General features: G+C 47.8%; 1 protein-coding gene across 1 annotated transcript; it reads right to left on the bottom strand.

The window, feature by feature from the left end:
- Positions 1-17: 17 nt before the first annotated feature.
- On the bottom strand, positions 18-4441 carry LOC120700039 (F-box/LRR-repeat protein 17-like). The gene is made up of 10 exons (XM_039984195.1): positions 3660-4441; positions 2448-2549; positions 1959-2103; positions 1688-1872; positions 1495-1599; positions 1276-1373; positions 933-1171; positions 767-833; positions 463-647; positions 18-344 (listed from the first exon to the last, which is right to left on the bottom strand). The coding sequence occupies exons 1-10, from the start codon at positions 4271-4273 to the stop codon at positions 285-287; spliced, it is 1800 nt and encodes a 599-aa protein (XP_039840129.1). The 5' UTR covers positions 4274-4441; the 3' UTR covers positions 18-284.
- Between the last annotated feature and the right edge of the window lie 16165 nt (positions 4442-20606).

Genomic DNA, 20606 nt, shown 5'->3' with positions numbered 1-20606 from the left:
GATTGCAAACAATTTGGTGATGGAAAAGCATAGCAATTATTGTCCTGGATGAACAAACAATGTTTGAGACTACAGCAGGGCCTGCTTGCACACTGACACAGTTATTGTTCTACAGACTCCACAGGTTTAACACGCGAGAAATTTCGACAGCATGAAAAACAGTACTACAACTACACACTAGATTGAACATACAGAGTCTAGGGAGGCTTGCTCTATGCTGCTTCTTAATGGCGACGACGACAATGGCAGCCGCCAAGGCCTCGCTTCGGGCGCAGCTGAGCAGCCTAGGTGAGGTGAACCGTGCACTGGGTCTTCGGACTTCCCCATTTCTCCTGCTCCTCTAGCTGCAGAAAGAAAAGAAAAAAGAATTGATCGGGCGAGTGAGAAGACAGTGATGGTGAGTTTCTAGCTCAAGGCTTCATCAGATCAGGGATTTCTGCAAATGCAGCCACTGACCCTTACCTGTTCTATCATGAAGTGAGGGACATGCACACGCTTGGACCCATCCGCCAGCCGCTTGCAGGGCAGCCGGGGCTCCACAGCCGCAAACTCATTCAGGACTTGGTTCCTGATCGCACCGATCAGCATGTCACGGCAACCATTGACGTGCACGTCTTTCAGCTTCGGGCACTGGATCAGCAGCCGTTCTGAAACATAGTTTTCAGAAAGAACTTAGGTACAGCTGATTAGAACTTGTACCATCTACTGCCTACATCTCAAAACCCTGAGACAAAGAAACTAGGGGAGTATTGCATCCTGAACGCACCTGGATGAAGATTCATGCAGGAGTTGAGGTTCAAATCAACCAGTTCTGGGCAATTCACATACAGGGCCTGTCGCATGTGAAAGCGGTAATGAGCACACAGCTTTACTATGCGCACGAGCCAGAACAATGATGTGTTAACAATCGCATACAGCTTTTCGAAACTTACCTCGATTGCTGAACAGCCCCACAGGCTGAGTTTCTTCAGAGAGCTGTGCTTTATTATCAGCTTCTGGTAAGTAGGCTGCTGCTTTTTCTGGATAGGCAATTTAGAGCAGAATTTGATACCCCCAGTTAGAACACCAAAGTACGATCTCCCAGCTTCAGGCTGTGGGTTAGCACATATGCTCTTGCCACAGTCCATAAGTCGAAGGAGTGGCAATTGTGCTGCAGCCACCTGGATCCCAGCTGCACGTTCAGAGAACAGAATTCATTAGCATATTCACATCTCTGAGCATTGAAATCTTTTAAAACAACTGGATGGAAGGAACATAGCTATGTGGAAGGCTTACATGAAGTGATGTTTGGGCACAAAGCCATGAGGAGACGGGTTAGGGTGTCAGGGAATGCATTGCAGATCATCCCTAGCCCATTATCAGTAATGCTAGACCTGGATATGTAAGCATGGAAAATCAGATACATGAAGTAAATTTACAAAACAGATGCAACTCTTTTGCAAAATCACATGTATCGAACATTGAAACATTTCATCATCGAACATTGGTGCTTACCCGCTTAAATCAAGCAACTCCAAGCTTGCATAAGAACGAACAATAGATGCAACAGCTGCATCTGTTATTTTTGAACCTAGAACCAGAGACAGCATGCATAGGCCCCTGGTGATAGGATTAAAAAAGGATTAGATAGGTCGCTGATATTAAAATAACAACAAAAAAAAGGCAAGGCATGACGAACTGAAGGTACCTGAGATTAGCACTTTCTAGAGCAAACACAGCTTCATTACATAAGCAAATTGATGAGATGTGCATGTTTCTCAAGTTTGGGCAGGTACGGCCCAAACTATCCATTAGAGCAACCAGATCAGTAGAATCATTATTTTGTTTGGGAAAGTCCAGTGAGAGCTCATTCAAATTAGGGCAGTTCATGACCTGGAAAGTGAATAACCAGATGAATTAATTCAAGATAAGAACAGAGAAATTGCATGGAAAATAATTGCAGGAGTGTATCAACTTACCGCCTTGGTAAGGGAACAAAGACCTGATAGCCAAAGGGTTGAAAGGCTTGATGAGCTAATATTCAGAAAACCAAGACTGCTACAGCCATCTAATTTAAGAACTGATATAACTCGCTTCTCTGAAACAAACCTAGATAGCTCATCCCTGCACAGAATAGTACAACGTCGGTTGGATCACCCAAACTTCGAGGTGTTAATTTAAAATTACTGAGATGCAGGTGTGTTTTTAAGATGGCTTATGGTGACACTAAACCACAACAGACACTTTAAGCAACAAGAAACAGCACTTAGATTATTACATCTTCAGGCAATAGCTCTAAGTTTGGTACTGCGCATTGGCAAAGGAATGTGTACAAGATACTAATCATAAACCCTCCTGTTCCATTCAAAGTGCAGCAGTGCAAATCATACAGAATTATGTTCAAGAGAACAAAATATATAGAAAGATGAATCTTAAAATGGATTAGTATTAGGAGTCTTTCAGCATACCCAGATATCCTGTTGACTGCGCTATTAGCCATGCTGATATCCAGGGTCTGTAAATTAGGACAGGAAAATGCAATACATGCGAGCATTGTGGCATCGACATCACTGCAAAAATTGTAGAAAATAACATCTGGTTAGAGCATATCTCACAATCAAGAGACTGAAACAAAGAATTTGTAAAGATACAAGTCCAACCCTAAAAGACTTGATCTAGACTAACTATCCAATGCCAGAAGACCCAAAACAAAGTTAGGATTTCACTTTTGCTTGAATTAAAATCAAGCATGCCGGCAGAAACAACTGCATTTTGGTCACCCGTGGAACAATAGGAATCCTAACAGAAATAACACTAGATCTGCCAAATGATGCTTGCATAAGGCCACAAAAAAGTTCCTCTTATATCACCAGATCAGGAAAATTGTCCTTAATGCTTACCTAAATTATGCATCTGCTGCACAAAATTGCAAAGCAACATGACCCTATCAGGCCATATAATCAGATATCCAGGTCCCTTTTACCGTCACTACTGTTTTTCAGCCTCATCCCCTAGCTGCTCAAACGGCCAAGTAGCATTTCAATATCTAACATCAACCACGCACTAATTCTACAATGAAGCTACACGAACTGACAGATCTGTGGTTCCTACTCTCAGATCAGACCAGATCTCACGGCACCATGGCTAGAACTTCCCCAAGAAAACCGCATCCAACAAGAATCCAAGCTCATATAGTCAGCGAGATCAGATCGGCACTCAGATTGATCCCAGCAAGCATAGATCGTAGTATCGTACTCCTTACCACCTTTCCTTTCCATTGACGACTTGATCTTGCTACACGATGTGCATCCATAATCTAACCGAGCACCGATCAATGATCTCCAAGCAGAGAGATCTCACGGCACCAGATCAGATCCACACATCGGCATTCAAAACCCATCCCGATGGAACATCAGTGCAATTCCACTAGTCCAGTCAGTCAGGTGAAGGTGAATTCAGCGAGAATTTTTCATGTTCGTTCGTTAGTAGCCCCCTCCCATTTCGACCGAGCGAGGTTACTACCATCGAGTTCCATGACGTCAAGTGTGCCGATCCAGGAGCGCGAGCGCCGTCCGGAGATCAACTCGTCGATCTCGGAGGCGCCGCCGATCGGACGGATCCGTTGGGGGATGGTCACTGTTTCGGTGTGGTTGTTCGTGTTGGTCGGTTGGTTTCCTCACCTGTCCATGCGGAGCACGAGCCTGGCGAGCGCGGGGCAGCGCGCCGCGAGCGCGCCGACGGGGCCGACCCCGGCGGCGCGGAGGCGGACCTCCTGGGCCCCGCGCCAGACGCGGCGCGCGCAGTCGCGCCAGCCGCGGCTGACGCCCGCCGCCGCCGCCACGCCGCGGGGCGCCAGCCGCCGCAGCACCTCCACCAGCACCTCCCCGGGCGCGCGCCGCCCGTCGCCCAGCTCGACCCACCCCGGGCCCTCGTCGTCCTCGTCATCCGCCTCCTCCCCCTCCTCCCTCTCCACGTCCACCACCACCTCCACCCTCGCCCTCTTCCTCCCCGGCGCCGGCGGCGGCAGCGGCGGCGCCATTGCCAGCGGCACGGCGTCCACCACCGCCTCCTCCGCCGCCTCCGCCGCCGCCGGGTCGTCGAACTGCAGCGCGCGCCGCGGCTTGTTCTGCGGCTGCGGCGGCTCCCCCGCCTTGGCGGCGGGGCCGGGGACGGGGCAGACGTGGCCCTTCTTGGGGAGCCCGCACCGGCCGCAGTTGTAGCTGCCGCGGCGCTTGGGCACGGGCTGCGTGGCCGCGGCCCCGGCGGCGGGGGGGACGGGGGCGTCGGAGGCCATGCGGGCAGGAGGCGGATCTGGCGGTGGTGGCTGGGCCGGGAGGCTAGGGCAGGGTTGGATGGGGAGTGAGGGGAGGAGGAGGATTGGGGCGCGCGGGGGTGGGGAAATAGAGGGAGAAGAAGGCGGGAGATTGGCGCGCGCGAGCTTGGCGCCATTTCCTCCGCGCGCGAGTTCCTTTCGCCCGCTGCCGCCCCCTCCCCCTCCGTTTTCCCCCCCTCTTTTGGGGGGTTTTGGCGCCGGCGGGCTCCGGTTGGTTTCGTTTTCGGGGTCGGGCCGCCCGGGCGGGTGCACGGGCCGCCCGTGGACGCGGTCCATCGCGCTGGCGGGTAGGTAGTAGAGTGGGTTTTGTGCCGAGCTGTCCGCGTGAGCCGTGGCCCGGGGGGGAGGGTTTTGGAAGGTTGGTCATTGGTGAGCCAGGCCCATGGACCTTGCCAGCTGGACTTGGACTTTGTAGCGTGTGGCCTGTGGCGTGTTGAGGCCCGAGTCTTTTGGGGGCATTAGTGGACGATCACGCGAAAGAGATTGTGCTCGGCTTGTGCTAAGTTTCCCAACTCATGTAATACCTATAGGCACACTGGTTTGATATTGTTGGCCCATGCAAATAAACTTTCGTATAACCCAAAAAAATTAGTATATTTGATTGACCTATTTTACACTGAACAAACATGGTCGAAATAAGAAAAGTGTAACAAGGGTGTGTTTAGTTCATTTTGCAAAATTTTGTAAAAATGTAAACATGGCATTTGAAGTATTAAATGAAGTCTATTTGCAAAACTTTTTGCATAGATGGGTTGTAAATCGCGAGACGAATCTAATGATGCTAATTAATCCATGTTTAATCAATAATTAGCAGATGGTTACTGTAGCATCACTGTTGCAAATCATGGATTAAGTAGGCTCATTAGAATCGTCTCGCGATTTACAGCCCATCCATGCAAAAAGTTTTGTAAATAGACTTTATTTAGTACTTCAAATTAGCAAGATACCGTTTCACTTTAATGCGTTTACGGCTTTTTTGTGTTTACATGTAAAGAAAGCCCAAATGCTACATACGCGGTGCACAATAAAAACGTGGCGTGTAGCATTTCAGCGTGTATGGCATGACAGAATGCAGTGGACGATGGAGATTATGTGCTGCTGTGAGGTCGTTAATGATGCGGATGAGCAGATGGCTCTGTGGTAGAACGCTCGGGTGGAGCAGATGGCTCTCGTCGGAAGCGGACGTTGGTGTCGCACCGGGATTTATTCCCAGAGGGGTACCGGGGTGCGTGCGTGTGTGCATGTACAGGTGTGTGGTGTGTGTGCGTGTGTGCAAGCCCCGCCAGGTACGTCCTCAGACTTCCGGGCAGTCCATCTGCGTTGAGTGCGCAGTTAACGTGGGTGTCCAATTGAATTTTTACATAATTTCCTAGTGTATTCGGGTGTTTTTTTAAAAAAAAGGGTCGTTAATGATGATAATAGCTAGGTGCTGGAGATGGGTTTATTTCGTCATTTTAGGAGGCTAGGTAGAGAAGTAGTAGGGATAGGAGCAAAGACGTGGATAATGTTGCCAATTGTAGCTTGTGTTTTTTTGTCTTAACTAAGCTTAGCCGTACTCGTATTTCATGAGGATCGTTCTATGGTTTATTATCTTTTTTTTTGAGAGGACAAAAGAAAGATCGTGGTTCCATTTATGATTTGTCTATTAGTGCGTGTGACTGGACGCAATGGCACGAGACAGATATGGCCCCGGCCAATTTAGGGCCCGTTTAGTTCCTAAAAATTTTCACCCAAAATTTTTCACCTCCCTTTTAAACACATGTATGAAGCACTAAATATAATTAAATAATAAAACTAATTACACAGTTTGGATGTACATGACGAGATGAATCTTTTAAGCCTAATTAGTGTATGATTAGCCATAAGTGCTACAGTAACCAACATGTGCTAATGATGCGGTCAAAGGCCTCAAAAGATTCGTCTCGCGGTTTCCAAGTGAGTTCTGAAATTAGTTTTTTAATTAGTGTCCGAAAAATCCTCCCGATATCTGGTCAAAGGGATGATGTGACAACCAAATATTTTTAGTTTTGCAACTAAACCCGCCCTTAACGACGAGCCTTGACAGGCTGCTGCAGCGGTGACCAGCTGGCCGGCCTGTTGCTTCCTTGGGCCGAGTGCCACCAGCAGCAGGCCTGCTGGTCGTGCACGCCACAGGGCCTGATGGCGAGTTCCAAGGGCTCCCCCAATACCTGCGTTTTTTTCTTTTTTATATTTTTTAAAAATAAAAATTTCAAAAATATATGTGCGTTTTAAAATATTTCAAAAATACCTGTCGCCCCCGTAGGGCGGCAGGCCCTAAGTGTTTTTTTTTCAAATTCGCAACGAGGTACCTGATAAAAAAAAATAGCCTGTCGCCCCCCCAACGGATGACAAGGGCCTGTCGCCTGTTGGGGGGGCGACAGGGTCCCCTCCCCTATAAATAAGGCCTGGCCGCCATATGCCGCCATTTCCTTTGTCATTTGAGCCTAAAAATTCAGGAAAAAAGAGAGGGGTGAGGAGAAGAAAAGCGGCGAAGCTCTGCCGAATTGCGTACTTGTGATCTACCGGTAACTTCCGTATGAATCCATTGATATTGTATAACAATTTAATTTAATTAGCGGATTAGCTGAATTAGATTTGGTGCTTTAGAACACTCGTTTAGTATTACAATTTCAGTAATATTACAGACTTATTTTTAAATTAATTATGAATTAGAATAGAATTATGAAAGTACCTTATTGATATTGCATCATAAGGCAATGGCTGCCTTCAATTGTGGAGGATTTTCATGGACTGAAGAAAATCTAGTATAATACTTGATATCATGACCCATCTTGTTATCAGTAAGAAGTTGGATCCGTTAGCGGATGGTACGATAGAGATGGTGTTGTCCAAAGTAGTAGAGTTTAAAGATTTCACATAATTTCGAGGTATTACGACGCAAGATGTAAATGGACACCTGCTAGAACGTCGGAAGATATACATGAGAGTATGTGAACTAGCGAATCATCCTAATATCATTGGATTCTTACAAAGTTCTTGTAAGATATGGATGCGGCCAGAGGTGTATGAGATGCACATTAAGGTAACTCTCATTCAGTTGTAATCTCGTCCGTCATTTCGAATCCATATTTATGAAACAGTAACATTGTTTTTTAATTATATGCTAGGATTACCCCGAGGACACGGAGTTGATTAACAAAAAGATACCAAATTTCCGTAAATTGGTATGTATCTTCGGTGGCATTATGCCGCAAACTAGACGAAGGAGGTGGATAAGATCTTCGGGTGATAGTACTTGGCCTGCGCAAGAACAGATGCCCGGAGGTTCGTCGAGTCATGCTTCAGCACCTCAACCACCAACTTGTGTTAACTGGGATGACGACATGGATGACTTCATGCCCCCCAAAGCATGGCCTCCAACATATGATGTTCCTCCCCCTTTACATGAACCTAGAATCAGAAAAGAGACAAAGGGAAAGGCAAGAGGTTCGTCAAGTCATGTTGCACCACCTGCAGCACAAACTTGTGTTAACTGGGATGACGACATGGATGACTTCATGCCCCCCAAACCATGGCCTTCAACACATGATGTTCCTCCCCCTGTACATGAACGTAGATCCAGAAAAGAGAGAAAGAGAAAGCCAAGAGGTTCGTCAAGCCATACTACACCACCTGCAGCACCATCTGTCAATTGGGATGACGACCTAGATGATTTCATGCCATGATCTATAACATATGATGTTCATCGGTTTAAGATGTATTCGCATTTTGTATTGTTAATGTTGTATTATGCTTGTATGTATGTCTCGTACCTAACTTGCATTCACTGGACATGTACATAATGTCGAGTTTGAATCGTACTTAGTCGTAATGGAGCATCGAAGTATAAACATACCATCTATTGTATGTAATGGAAAAATACGAGAGTGATCAGAGGCGAACGTTGAAGTGTATAAATAAGCGGTCCACAGCTATCTCATTACAAATAAACATCAGAGATTCAAATATCAGATATATCTAACCACCTCTAGGGCGTCGGACCCTCTTAGCTCTCTGCTGGGCACGGACATGGCCCTCGGAGCTTTTCATGTCACTAGAATACTAAAAAGCACATATTTAATTAATATAATGATAAGAAATAAGAACTAAGAAATGTATTACATAATGTGAACCATCAAATTTTACATCATAATACAACGATAATGAAACACACATCACACATGCAGTGGCATGGCAGAACCCGTTGCAAACTACGGTAAACAGATTCCGGACTAACCTAACATGCCTTAGGTAATTTAAAAAAAACAGAACAAACACAACGATGCAGCATGTCACTAGCACTAGGGTAGTCCTAGTAGCCGTACCCCCACGTAGCAAACTGCGTTGAGCCTTCTCCGCAGTATCCACCCATTGCAGGTGGTGCAGGCGGTGGTGCCGGAGGCGCAGGGCCCTTCTTCTTGTGACAAAGGCAGTTGCAGTAAGGAATAGTGTATGGTTCATCCTGTGAACCGGCAGCATTGCTGGTATCATCAACTTCGTCGTCTTTGTTATCCTCGGTCACTTCCTCATAATGGTTCACCTTGCATTCCAGATCAAATATCTTTATCTAGAGGTACTCGATGAACTCCTGAACAGAATCAATTGGTGCAGGATCGACCCACCTAGTAAAACCACAGTTTTTTGGAGCATCGGAAGACTGCAAAACAAATTTCATGTAAGGTGTCTCATTGAAGATAAAGAAATGAAACAACCGAGTATTACCCATGCGTGTGGACATTTAAAGAAACGCCGACCGCCATCCATCCCGTCGGTGCACATCTGCACTAAGCAGTCCTCACCATGTCTGCATTTTGGCCACGGTTCTCTACGGTTATCGTATTGTCGAAGAGGAGTTTCATTGGTAAATTCACTTTTGTGCTGTGGCAGAAACTCAAACACTGGTTCCGGAAAGGAATCAGGTCCAAGAGGCCCCTCCCATATTATGGGGTCTCCCTTTCTCCCCTCTTTTCCTTTCCCAAAACCGTAGTAATTCTTCCCGCTAGACCCACCTCCAGACATTGGGTATACAATGAGGTTTGGTGTTTAAGTGCTGCTGGGAGTTCACAAACTTCGGAGTATTTATAGGCGCACAAAGGTCTGATACCCAAAGTGTGGAGTGTAAATGCACCTAAAAAGCCTACATGACAACACAGTGAAGAGTCTAGCTGACCTAACACTGAAAAGGCTAGATTCGATTCTCAAAATTACTACTCGATGCATCTCTGTGCATGCAGACTCACAGCGCTGCATTGCTGCCGCTCGGTCGATCGCGCCTAGATGTCGCCTTTTCCACTACACGCCACAGACCTGCGCTGTAGAATGACAGGTCCGTCATCCTCGATAGAGAGACTGCTTTGAAGGTGAGCTGTAGTGGTTGCCGTGTTGTCACATCTTTTTGAAATGGTGGAAGGGCACTGCTATTGGGTCACGTATGTCTGGGCAAAGAATGCGACATTTGGGAAACCCGTGATCGCCGTGCTGAGCAGTGGCAACCTGTGATCTCGGACTTGCAGCTAGATACACTATGATTCCTATTTTGAGCTATTCAAGCGTGTAGTCGTCATCATCGTCGGCAGGATCTCGGCCGCTAACTCCTACCGCATCTAACTTGTCCTTCATTAAAGCACAGAAAAAAATCGCAAGAACTTCCCTTATTTCACGAGCATTATGGAACCCACAAACATAACAAGTTCACATCAATAGTATCTATAGAAACAAATGACAAGTAAACTAGCACAATCATACAAACTGGACACATAGGTACAATAATATTTCATTACTACATATTATAAATAATGAAATACAATTGTGGATCATGACACCGAATGCCTTCCACGAGCAATTCTCGCCGATGCTCGTCTGAACGTAGGAGGTGCTCCATCTCTGAGATTTCCGGGAGGACCGACTTCAGCAGCATCGTGAAGTGCATTCTGAGAACACTTCTTGTAGTTGTGACCCAATGCTCCACAATGGCTGCAACGCTTTTGTGTCTTGCTTGTTTCGGACACGTCCATACCATTCCGAATACGACGTGTCTGACGGCGGCCTTTGCCTTTCTTAGTGGCTGGATTGGGAATAAACATCTTATTCTCATTATCCTGAATGAAAGGCCCCACTATTCCAATCCCGTATACCTCATGTCCCTAGGTGGATACATCTGCTTCCTTGCTGAAGTAAGGTGAAACAAATACTCCTGGCTGCAACCCAGACTCTGCACATGCCGCAATGAGATGGGAGCATGGCAAATGCAATAACTTAGGCTTCATGCAGGAGCAGAAGGATTTGCCATCTACTGTAATCAAACTCTCCTGTACCACCCTATCTCTACGGATACCACGACCAGTTCTATCCTTGCATAGAACCTCAAATCTATGCTTCATTGTACCTGTCGATATGACGCGGTGCAGTTTGGCCTTTTCAATCTTCTCTTGCATATATTGTGTCACTCTTGTGCAAAATTGAATTTGGGGGTTGCTGATGTTTATGCTTGCAGCCGTGTAACGCTCTCTAAAATACTTCATGCACCCATACATAATGAACTCAACAATTCCCACAAGAGGAAAGGCACGACAAGAACGCATAACCATATTGAAACACTCTGTATGGTTCGTTGTCTGAATACCATACCGTATTCCATTGGTATCATAAAGGAATGACCATTTCCCTTTAGGTGCACCTCGAATCCAGTGTGAAAATGGCTTCTCAATTGAATCCCTAGCCTCTGCAGCCGGACTCGTGACTGCTCCTGATGCCCTTACCTTCACTAGCTCTGCAGTCAACTGATCAAGCATCTGCCATAATGCATTGAATTTTCTCTGTTGATTTTTGGGTGCACAACCTCTTAAACAGGTTCTTAAGATCCTTGTTCTTGAAGTGGTCATAGAAGTTTGCATCCATATGCCTAATGCACCACCTGTTTTGGACATCGGGCCACAATGGAGGCGTTGTCGCAGTTCCACGTTGCAATTTCAGTATTGATTGCAGCAGACCTGCATGCCTATCACTAATAAGGCACACATCTGGACGTGCAGCAACAACATGAACCTTCACTCGTTCAAGGAACCAATACCAACTGTCTAAGTTTTCATTCTCAACAAATGCAAATGCGAGCGGAACTATTTGGTTGTTGCAATCTACCCCGATTGCAGTGAGTATCTGACCTTTATACCTTCCAGTCAGAAATGTGCCATCAATGCAAAAGAAAGCTCGTTGCATAATTCTTTGCCCCCTAGTCACCGTTGGTACGAGGCATGTGTCATAAAAGCTTCCAGGATTTCTAGCAGCAACCTGGGATAACATACGAGGTAGGTTATCATATGATGCCTCGTATGTGCCGAACCGCATCTCGAACACCCTTTGTTTAGCCCGCCTTGTCTTCAAATAACTAATGGTGTATTGGTAAGTCTGCTCAATGTGTCGAACAATCATTTTTGGCTCATAATTTAGGTTGTCCATAATAAACCCATACATTTGCTTTGCAACAAAGTCGCATGATATATTGCGATGCGAGGGAAGAACTTCTGACAGCAAACAAGTGTGCTCTGTCACAATGGAACATTTCCAGTTCGACTTCCATTTTCTCTTGAATGCATGTACTCGGCATGGACATCCATCATTCACACACTTCACCTCATATTCTTTACTGCCAGACTTTACGACTCTGAATTCTCGTTTCAATGATATTGCCCATAGTCTCACAGCATCTTTTACGGCTTCAATGTTTGGATATGTTGCACCTTGTACTACCTCATTCCCTCTGTACTCCCACTCCTGATTTCGTATGTCTTCTGCGACATGACTGCCAAAACCATGCTCCTTCCACTCTTTTGGCAATGAGTACTGCTCGTCATCAGATGAGCCCTCATATTATTCCATCTCTATTGCGGTTTGGTCTTCTGCCTCCATCTCCTCCACAATGCTATGTATCCTCTCTCCCTCATCAGTAAGGCCCTGTGGTCCCATGTTTTGGTTCTCTGTCTCTTCTGACTCATCTTGCTCAACATAATTGGTCTCTCTTCGAATACTCGGAGTTCCTTGATCTGCACAATGTTGGATTTCATTTTGTGTCTTCTCCCGAATTTGAACAAGAAAGGCCAGAGGCCACCCACGCTCTAGAGCTGCTTGCATGTACTTCTGCCAGTCATCAGTGCTGTGTATCATCATCAATTCCCATAATTCACTTTCTACCTCACAATTAACAAGAGATTGGACGGTGATCACATGTGTCAACGGATCAACACGAAACCCACGCTGCAGCCACTTATATGTGGAACCAAAACTCATTTCCAGAGATTTATCTATGGCGCCAGATGTGCACTTAAAAGCAGAAAAATCTACTCTATTTGGCCCATACAAAACATTGTAGTCACCATAAAATACTTGAAACTGCATCTTGCTCGACATATCTGTATATCACATAATACTTATCGAGTTATACTCTTTACTTCACTACCTTATTCAATATTCCGTAAAAACTAAGTATGAAATTCAACTACAACGTATAAGTATTCATAACTACGTGATGACACTCAAATTCTATACTGCATATGCCAAATTCTATTCTAAATCATAATTAATTTATAAACACGTCTCTAATAGTACTGCAATTGTAATAATAAATGCGTAGTATTAATTTTCTAAACTAATTTTACTACTACGTAACTACAAACTAAAGTATCATTAAACTCCTACTTAATTGGTTCTAATATAGCACTAATTAAATTAAATTACTCACCCCTACTTAAATTACTCCTACTTAAATGCGTAGTACTTAAATGGAAAAATGTATAAACTAAATGTACTAACCGACAGATCACAAATGCTGAATCCGGCAGGGCTTTGCCGCTTCCCTTCTCCTCACCCTTCTCTTTTTTTCTGGATTTTTGCTGGAATTTTCGGGCTGAAATGAGGAGGGAATGGGGGGTCGAATCCTTATATAAGGGGGCTACCCCGGTCGCCCGAGGGGGGTGAGGGGGCGACAGGCCCCTGCCGCGCCCGGGGGTGGGCCCGCCCACTGGTCGCCCGAGGGGGGGGGGGGGGGCGACATGCCCTCTTTTTTTTTCCAGGGACCTCGTTATAAATTTGAAGGAAAAAAATTACACTAAGGGCATGTCGCCCTGTGGGAGGGCGACCGGGGGTATTTTTGAAATATTTCAAAATAGACATATATTTTTGAATTTTTTATTTTTTTAAATATGAAAAAGAAAAAAAGCGCAGGATTTGTTGGCCCAAAAATTTACAATTTGCTGCTCTAGTAGCGAAGCGATGGCAAACGCTCTGTTGGCCCTCACACCAATGTTCTTCTTCAGGTCTGATGGAATATTCCCTTTTTCTACGATGCCTTCGATTTCTTCCAGTCAGGGACACATGACATCTCGTGTAACCAGTACAGTGAAGGCATGGCGATGGTACACCTGTAGCGATGTTCTATCACTTGGGATTCAGTCAGGATCTGAAACGCGGGGTGTTGAAATGGAGTTGGGGGGGGGGGTGCAGAAAAGGTCTCTGAACCCAGCAACATGTAGCATCCGGTGGCCATCAAAGTTTTTGCTGTTGGCTGCATGGCAAGCTTGGTAGCCTCAAATCACTGTTATGTTCATCGCATTGTTTAGCTTTATGAGCACGTAATTCAACTTCAGCTCGATGGTAGAGATACTGTAAAAACTCGTACTAACGGAGCTGAAGCAAGCGCAGCGGGTTCAGAAAGAACGAGGTGGGACTGAATATCGCGGCAAGGAGCAAGTACGACAACTTCTGACGCCCAGTTTCCCGCGTCGCCTTGCCGTTACGGCCTGCTCGACCCGCATCCGCCGTCGCGTCCCGCAGACCACCGAGCCACAGCGAACGGCCCCGGCTATGCCGGCGCATGTCACCTCCCCGTTCACAACTCACAAGCACGCCGGCCTCTGCACGCACGAGCTCGCCTGCCTGTATCCAGACGCCATGCCAGAATGCCTCACGCGACCACGCACGCCCGCAGTCTGCGATGGCAGCCAGCCGTCCTCGGCACTCGGGCGCTAGGTCTCGGTCACCTCCTCGCGCACAATGTTTCCCATCTTTTGGTGGCGATGTCGGCGCGACGGGTGTAATACGCGCTCGCCGGAGCTGGAATGCTGGCACCAGGGGTGGACGGTATTTCAAATACCGTCCACCCCGTGGAAATTTCTCATTTTTGTTCTTCCTCCACAGAATTTATTTGGACGCAAAATTTCGTGGACACATGCGGAACTAAATTCTCCATCTCTGTAAATTTTTTCAGAATTTTTGGTATATATTTAGATCGTCAATTTTTAAATTTCAACATAGAACGGGGGTGGACGGTATTTGAAATACCATCCACCCCACGAAAATTTCTCCTTTTTAGTTCTTCCTCTACAGAATTTGTTTGGGTTTGAAATTTTGTGGAGACATGTGCACCTACATTATCCATCTCTGCACTTTTTTGTAGAATTTTCGGTGAACATCTAGATCGCCGATTTGAAGGCCATTATAGAACCAGGGGTGGTCTGTAACTCAGTGTTTCAGACAACGACCACCCCGTGACCATCCAATCTCTTCAAGTTCTTTATGTTGTGATCAGTCCAAAGTCCAAACCATGCCTAGCTCTTCTGTCATCATCGTCAACGAAGCTGGATGCTGCTGTGGTTGAGTTCGTTCCCAGAGCACCTGGACGCACACAGGCACACGAATTGCTCAGCAGCAAATGCTTGATCGGTTTGCAGTGCCAGCAAAACAGAACATCGATCTTGTTGTAGATAATTGTCTTGGATCTTTGACGGGAAGGAAAAGGATTCCTGAATTGGTCGTTAGCTACTGAGCTCGGCAATTCGGCTGTTTAGCGCATGTGTTCCCGGAGAGAAAAGATTCGATGCTCGCAAGCTGAAGATGCATGGGAGTTTTATGTCTGGAAATTCAGGTTGGCATGGTGTCGAGTCCCCTTGCTGCCTGCCAGGTAGTGGCAGTAGACTGGACATGCAATGCATGCACTGCGTCGCGTACAAGACCGACGCGCTCGTCTCCGGCAGCAGGCCGCGCGCTTGAGCGCACGGGCGGGGCGCGGCGGCGGCGTCGTCCTCTCGAACGCGGCAGCCTACGTGGCCGTTGTCTATATTCATTGGATCCTGTGCAGCAATCGCGCACCCGATCGGTGCAACTTCATGGAAGGTTAAACAGAGCTTTCCCAATCGCGCACGCGGTCTGCGACGGCAGCCAGCCGTCCCCGCCGCTGAGGCGCTAGGTCTCGGTCACGGCGCCGCGACATCCCTGTCGAGAGCCATCAGCTTCACTGGCGACCTCGTGCACAATGTTTCACATCTTCGAGTGGAGATGTCGATGCGACTGTTGTGATTTGAGCCAGCTGGCGCCGGAACGCTGACACCAGGGGTGGACGGTATTTGAGCCGACCGGCGCCGGAACGCTGACACCAGGGAAATACCGTCCACCCCGTGGAAATTTCTTCTTTTTGTTCTTCCTCTACAGATTTTAGTTGGCAGCAAAATTTTGTGGACACATGCGGAACTACGTTTCCCGTCTCTATAAATTTTTTTTAGAATTTTTAATAGACATTTGGATCGTCAATTTTTCAATTCCGATGTAGAACGGGGTGGACGGTATTTCAAATACCGTCCACCCCACGAACATTTGTCTTTTTTAGTTCTTCCTATACAGAACTTATTTGGGTTTGAAATTTCGTGGAGACATGCGCCCCTACATTCTCCGTCTCTGCACATTTTTGTAGAATTTGCGGTGAACATCTGGATCGCCGATTTGAAGGCCAGCGTAGAACCAGGGGTGGTCTTTAACTCGGTGTTTCAGACAACGACCACCCCGTGACCATCCAATCTCTTCAAGTTCTTTCTATACAGATGTTGTGATCAGTCCAAACCATGCCTAGCTCTCCTGCCATCATCGTCAATGAAGCTGGATGCTGCTGTGGCTGTGTTCGTTGCCAGAGCATCTGGACGTACACAGGCAAACGCTTTGTTGGCTTGGCCCTCACACCAATGTTCTTTTTCTTCATGTCTGATGGAATGTTCCCTTTTTCTTCAGGTCTCTGAATCAACGATGCCTTCTATTTCTTCCAGTCAGGGACACATGCTTGCATTGCCTCAGCGGCTGCCGATCGACATCTCGTGTCCTCAAAGCTGGGTCAGAAATTACGGTAAATTGGTGCTATATTTTTTGAGATTCTGGTGATAGGCTATTGTACAGTGAAGGCATGGCAATGGTAAACATGTAACGATGTTCTATCACTTGTGATTCAGTCAGGATCTGAAACGCCGGGCGTTGGAATGGAGTTGGGGGTGCAGAAAAGGTCTCTGAACCCAGCAACATGTAGCATCCGGTGGCCATCAAAGTTTTTGCTGTTGGCTGCATGGCAAGCTTGGTAGCATCAAATCCTTGTTATGTTCGTCGCATTGTTTAGCTTTATGAATTATGAGCACGTAATTCAATTTCAGCTCGATGGTAGAGCTATTGTAAAACACTCCTGAAAACATCGAACTAATGGAGCTGAAGCAAGCGCAGCGGGTTCAGAAAGAAGAACGGGATGGAACTGAGATCGCGGCAAGAAGCAACTACGACAACTTCTGCCGCCCAGTTCCCGCGTCGCCTCGCCATCACGGCCTGCTCGACCCCGCACCCTGACCCAGCGTCGCGTCCCGCCGACCATCGAGCCACAGCGGACAGCCACGGCTATGCCGGCGCATGTCGCCTTCCCGTCCCCAGCTCCCAAGCATGCCAGCCTGCCTCTGCGCGCACGAGCTCGCCTGTATCGAGAGGCCATACCTGAACGCCTCACGTGGCCACGCGCGCCCGCGGTCTGCGACGGCAGCCAGCCGTCCTCGCCGTTGGGACGCTAGGTCTCGGTCACGGCGCCGCGACATCCATGCCGAGAGCCAGCAGCTTCACTGGCGCCTGCTCTTTTAGTGGAGATGTCGATGCGACTGGTGCGATTTGAGCCAGTCTGCGCTAGGACGCCGACACCAGGGGTGGACGGTATTTGAGCCGGCCAGTGCCAGAACGCTGAGGCCAGGGGGTGGACGGTATTTGAAATACCGTCCACCCCCGTGGAAATTTGTTCTTTTTGTTCTTCCTCTACAGATTTTAGTTGGCAGCGAAATTTTGTGGACACATGCGGAAATACATTTTCCATCTCTATAAAAAGTTTTAGAATTTTTGGTAGACGTTTGGATCGTCAATTTTTCAATTCCGATATAGAACGGGGGTGGACGGTATTTCAAATACCGTCCACCCCACGAACATTTGTCTTTTTTATTTCTTCCTATACAGAATTTATTTGGGTTTGAAATTTTGTGGAGACATGTTCCCCTACATTATCCGTCTGTGGACATTTTTGTAGAATTTTTGGGTGAACATCTGGATCGCCGATTTGAAGGCCAGTGTAGAACCAGGGGTGGTCCTAAGTAACTCGGTGTTTCAGACAACGACCACCCCGTGAGCATCCAATCTCTTCAAGTTCTCTCTGTACAGATGTTGTGATCAGTCCAAACCATGCCTAGCTCTCCTGCCATCATCGTCAACGAAGCTGGATGTGATGTGGTTGAGTTCGTTCCTGTTGTAGATAATTGTCTTGGAGCACCTGGACGCTGTAGGGACACGAATTACTTAGTGAGTTTGATCGGTTTGCAGTGCCAGCAAAACTGAACATCGATCCTGTTGTAGATAATTGTCTTGGATCTTTGACGGGAAGGAAAAGGATTCTTGAATTGCTCGTTAGCTCATGTGATTCTGCTGTTCAGCGCATGTGTTTCCGGAGCAGAGATTCGATTGCTCGCAAGTCGCAAGCTGAAGATGCATGGGAGTTTTATGCCTGGAAATTCAGGTCGGCATGGTGTCTGAGTCCCCTTGCTGCCTGCCAGGTAGTGGTAATAGACTGGACATGTAATGCATGCGCCGCGTCGCGTACAAGACCGGCGCGCTCGTCTCCGGCCGGCAGCAGGCCGCGTGCTTGAGCGCACGGGCGGGCGCAGCGGCAGCGGCGTCCTCTCGAACGCGGCCCTCCCCGCGTCGCGCCTCGCCATCACCGCATCGCGCGGCCTGCTTGACCCGCACCCGCCGTCGCGTCCCGCCGACCACCAAGCCACAGCGCACAGCCACGGCTATGCCGGCGCACGTCGCCTTCCCCTTCCCAACTCCCAAGAATGCTAGCCTCTGCGCGCACCAGCTCGCCTGTATGCAGACGGCAGACGCCATACCAGAACGCCACACGCGGCCACGCACAACGCCCGCTGTCTGCGATGGCAGCCGGCTGTCCTCGCCATTGAGGCACTAGGTCTCGGTCCCAGACTCATGGCGCCGCGATATCCCTGCCGAGCCAGCAGCTTCACCGGCGCTTGCTCCTTGCCACCACCTCGCGGGCGCACATGTGATTTGAGCCGGCCGGCGCCGGAATGCTGGCACCAGGGGTGGACGGTATTTCAAATACCGTCCACCTCGTGGAAATTTCTTCTTTTTTTTATCTTCCTCTACAGATTTTAGTTGGACGCAAAATTTTGTGGACACATGCGGAACTACATTTTACATCTCTGTAAATTATTTCAGAATTTTTGGTGAAGATTTGGATCGTCAAATTTAAATACCGTCCACCCCACGAATATTTCTCTTTTTTAGTTCTTCCTCTACAGAATTTATTTGGGTTTGAAATTTCGTGGAGACATGCGCCCCTGAATTCGCCGTCTCTGTTCATTTTTGTAGAATTTTTGGTGAACTTCTGGATCGCCTATTTGAAGGCCAATGTAGAAGTAGAACCAGGGTTGGTCTGTTGTTGGGATCTTAGCTTCTTAAATGCCCAAGCAAGGAGTATGAACCGTATAAAAACGGCAATGAAAGTAGGCACTTAATTTTCCAATAATAACCGGAAAATTCAACATTTTACATTGTGGAGCGAGGGGGCTATTTATACCCCTGGCCCTCGGCCAGATATCTCCAAAATGCCCCCTTCCAACTCATGTCCAGCTCATTTATAACTGGTTTTTGGGTAATATTACAAGGTGCGAAGTGTACAAATCCGACTTTCTCTCGTGTTCACGTTTTACACGCAGGCCAGATCTTGACGAAGGTCCTAGCAACCTTCGTTCGGCTTGTATTCCGTGCTTGATACCCTTCGGGCTTCAGGATCCTTCACAGGCCTTTCTCCCCCGGACGTTATTCACTCTTGGCGAACAACCATCACCTTCGCAGACGAAGGTGAGCCCACTGTCCCTTCGCAGGTCCTGGCCTTCGAGCTTAGGCTTCTGGGCGGTCGACCATCTCCTTCGGCCTCCCGAAGGTGGGCTCCCTGGCTCTGGGCACCCTTGCAGACGGCGATCACCTTTTGGGTACGTTTGTCTCCCGGCGCCGGAGCCCTGCAGACATGCAAAGAGATGTTTTCGAGGGCGGGATTAACCTCCGGGGGCTCTCCCGAGGGTCCAATCCCCAACAGTAGCCCCTCGAGGGCGAGGTCCGAAGCCGGCGGTCCGAACCCACGTTACTGACAAAGATTGCTCGCTTCCTTCGGGGAGCTTCCAAGGAAAAACGTCTCCCGAACCGTCGGCTGCAACGGTCGATTTTGGGTTTGAACGTGTTGGGCTCCGATTGCACTGCTGAAGCGGCCGACTCCTCGATTTTACCGTTGGTACTGTAGCTTTCCCCTGCCTATATAAGCGAAGGAGGGGGGTGAAACCTGTGCCCTCTTGAGCTTTGCTTACCTTCGACGCCTTTTGTCATAAAGCGCTTCTTCCGAAGGTTTCGTTTTCGTGCGGGATCGACCTTTTCGTTTTTCCCTCGGTGTGAGTGGTTTTGCGGTTCATGGCTCGCACTAGGCAAACGGCAAGGTTAATCGAAGGTTATGGTTGGTTCTTTTATCTGACGTGCCTTTCTCTGCTTTTCTGTAGATATGACATTCATTAAGAGGGCGGTTCTCCGTGCAGACTCTGATCCAGCTCCCGAAGGAGAGACGGGTGTTTCACGGCCGCCTCAGCAGCAACAGTCCAATGAGAGCCTTTCGGCGGTGTCTGCGGACGTGTCGGAACTGATGGCTCCGGAGAAACGTAAGACTTTGCTTTTCGAGCCATCTGTCATTTCTCAGAGTACGATAGACTTCTACGTTTCGAAAGTCTTTTTCGCCGAAGGTGTTTGTCGCCCTCCAGGGGCGGAAGTGATTCCTGTACCGGAGACCGGAGAGGTTGTGGTTTTTAAGGATTTTTTTACTGTGAGGCTTAGACTTCCGATGGATCCACTTGTGCCGAAGCTTTTGGAGCCATTCAACGTGAAG

This window comes from Panicum virgatum, chromosome 3K (genome assembly GCF_016808335.1).
Source record: "Panicum virgatum strain AP13 chromosome 3K, P.virgatum_v5, whole genome shotgun sequence".
NCBI lineage: Eukaryota > Viridiplantae > Streptophyta > Magnoliopsida > Poales > Poaceae > Panicum > Panicum virgatum.
Note: the sequence above shows the minus strand (reverse complement) of the source record. Positions and strands in the feature narration are given on the sequence as shown.

Coding starts and splice junctions, on each gene's coding strand:
- LOC120700039 (XM_039984195.1), bottom strand. CDS start 4,273: ATGGCCTCCGACGCCCCCGTCCCCCCCGCCGCCGGGGCCGCGGCCACG. Junction 2,550..3,659: donor CTCGTGCTCCGCATGGACAG/GTGAGGAAACCA, acceptor CAATTTTTGCAG/TGATGTCGATGCCACAATGC. Junction 648..766: donor CTGCATGAATCTTCATCCAG/GTGCGTTCAGGA, acceptor ACTATGTTTCAG/AACGGCTGCTGATCCAGTGC.